Below are 2,782 nucleotides of genomic sequence, written 5' to 3'. Positions count from 1 at the left end.
CCCCCCCCCCCCCCCTCCTCCTCCTCACTTCTCACCAATGGTCGCTGCACGTGCTCTCGTTAACTCCGGTGATTAGATTTAACGGCTTTCAAACGGGTCCCGTTCAAAACGGTGGGCCCCCCACGAGTCGGCTCGTTCAGAACCAGGGGACAACACGTTAGCTAGTAGAGAGGCTAGCAGGGTCTCTGTTTAACCAGGCCTGTGGTCGCGGTGGGTGGTGCAAGCCAAAACAACTGGGCCCGTAAAACTAGCTCTCGACATTGCCCGCTGAAGCGTCACTTATTCAATCGAAACGCGTGAATTGCACTTTCGAAGCACATGTCATCCCTAACGGAGGCTAAAAAAATCACCTACACGGCCCTCATGTCACGAAGCTGCTGGCTGGTTTTAACCGAGCAAGCTAGCCCGTTAGCTTCGATATTCAAGGTGCTGTTAGGGCTACGGGGTGCCGAAAATGTTGAAATACATTACCATCTTTTTTAAGTGGAACTGGAGCCTGGGTCTCTTCCTTCTTATCGGCTAGGGGTGTCTTTCTTTCTTTTTGGGACTCCTTTTTGGGCTGCTTGGCTGCCTGAGCTGCAGTCTTGGCGGCACCAGGAGCAGCAGGCTCCTTCTTCTTCTTCACTTCGGCCTGCTTCAGCAGCTCAAACGGATCCGACTCGTCGTCAAATAACTGGTCGAACCGATTCGTTATGGCGCAGCCAAAACCTTCTTGCATTTGTCCGGGCATGATGGCGCCCCTTCAGCAGGATTTTCCTCCGATTCTACGAGGCTTGGTGCGAACACTTCGCTAGATGAAGCCACAAGATGGCTGGGAAAGGACCTTCTTCTCTTCCGGCACGGTTGACATCCGGGACCTCGGAGTTTGCGCGGGGTGGGGTGTGTAGTTCCTTTAGGAAGCGCATGACCGTTTAATCAACGGCAAAGCCGGTAAAACAAAACACCATTACCCACAATGCCACAGTCGCTCTGTAGCGCAAAGCATGGTTGCCCCCGTTTGCACCGTATTCTTGTTTTGACTTTTAAGAAAAGAACCCTTCAGTTTTCGGGACTGTAATTTGTATGCAGTTTGCCTGCTTTTAAGATTAAATGGGCTTCAACAAACAGATTTATTTCGATTACCGTAATATAATTAAAGACCCCAAATACATAAAGCTTGCAATATTTGAGTTGAGTTCATGTACTTTAGGCAGTATAAAGGACAATAAATAGCCCTGATCTTCACACCTGTATAATAGTAAAAAAAAAAAAAAACATTATCAGTAACTTACCCGAGTCAGAGCATTAGTTTTTACTACATCAAACGCCACGTTCTATTTAAAACTTGCAGCAAATGAACACTTTGGTAGTTTACCCACATTAGTCTTTAATACATTTGTGCAGCAGATTATTTTGGCAACCACAAAATGTAAAAAGTGTCAAAAAGCTCAATGGATGGTATATATTTTAGCTACATCCTTATGTTGCTGCTCGAACTGAGCTGTTTGTTGGTGTACAAATTAATTCCTAATCTACACAAGATGACCCCCGGTAATTTTGTGTTCATTCCCATGCTTATATGACATCTTACTTTCTGGCCTTTTTCTTATTTGTGTGGAACCTTTTATTTATTTAATTCTTTCCAGTTGCCTAGCAATTGTTATTGGTTCAGCATCCCTCATCTGAAAAATGAAGGTGAAAATGTTCGGAAATAAACGTTCAAGGGATATTACTCAGTGCTTGAAAATGTCCTGCAAACCTCACATAATTATGTAGTTCTTCACTTCATACAAATTTAACACAACATTAGTCAAGGAAACATTGTATATTAAATAAAGAGTTCCTATTAATTTTTATTAGTAGTATTGCAAAATTTCATTCTAAGCCTTGTTAATGTGGTAGAAAAGTAATTTAGGTTTCTTAAATTATACTTACATTACTGTCCACTGTTATTTGGAAGCAAATTTTGTGAAGTAATTATAGGTGTAAACATATACATAATTATAAATGATATTAATAAGGTGTGATTAAGTTAATCTGCTAACGTGCACATGCAAATCAATGATTCTGTCCATATTACACGACTAAATTGGATAAAACAACCACTTCTGGTGAGGTATATAGCTGTGTTGTAAATCAATCATTAGATTTTTTTATTGTTGCCAAGCTGGAGTAAGTCCAGCCCCCTGTAATGATGCTCCGACTGTCCCTCCTCAGCACATTTTTCCTCTGGACGTCCCTGCGCACCTTAAAAATGACGTCTCCGGTGACCAAAGCAATGATAGAGTCCTATGCGCTCATGGTCCTGGTCATGGGCACGTTCTTCGTCTATTTCTGCGGGATGGTGTGGGCTTTTTGCAACCCGAAGCTGAGCGGAACAGAGGAAGAGTGCGCCACTGGAGACCAGCCGGATGGACCCTGGGAGCGCGGCGGGCCCTGCGCCCCAGGGTCCCCATGGGGGGGAGGTCCCAGGTGCGCCTGCAGCGCGCACCCACCGGCGCTGCCGTACACCGCGGAGACCCTCACAGAGACCACCAATGACTTATATGGATAGACATGACATTACGTGACTTTGGATGAGCTAAAAACGCCGCCATCTTACGATAGTAATACAGCTCCGCTTCTGCGCTCAGCAATACAGGAAAGCCTTCTTTTTATGCTGCATTTTTCTGCACAAATCTTCACGGAAAATGTCCGGACGGCGTTACATTTAATCGGTAAGTGTTTTTCTTTTAATAACAAGGCTGTTTAACAAGGAGATTAGTGCCTGAGTCTAACTTTACTGCAGAAGACGAGCATCAAT

At 44.4% G+C, this 2,782-nt stretch overlaps 1 protein-coding gene across 2 annotated transcripts in view; it reads right to left on the bottom strand.

Moving 5' to 3' along the window:
• serbp1a (SERPINE1 mRNA binding protein 1a) overlaps positions 1 to 841 on the bottom strand; it is a 5,314-nt gene extending 4,473 nt beyond the window's left edge. Inside the window, exon 1 of one of the 2 annotated variants that reach the window (XM_017407392.3) lies at positions 472 to 841. In XM_017407392.3, the coding sequence (XP_017262881.1) occupies positions 472 to 730 (259 nt within the window). In that variant the 5' untranslated portion in view covers positions 731 to 841. The remainder of the gene's footprint in view (positions 1 to 471) is intronic. The other variant, XM_017407393.3, reaches the window with a different exon arrangement.
• Positions 842 to 2,782: the final 1,941 nt, after the last annotated feature.

This window comes from Kryptolebias marmoratus, linkage group LG24, assembly GCF_001649575.2.
Source record: "Kryptolebias marmoratus isolate JLee-2015 linkage group LG24, ASM164957v2, whole genome shotgun sequence".
Lineage (NCBI taxonomy): Eukaryota > Metazoa > Chordata > Actinopteri > Cyprinodontiformes > Rivulidae > Kryptolebias > Kryptolebias marmoratus.
The sequence above is the reverse complement of the archived record's forward strand: the minus strand, read 5'-3'. Positions and strand labels throughout refer to the sequence as shown.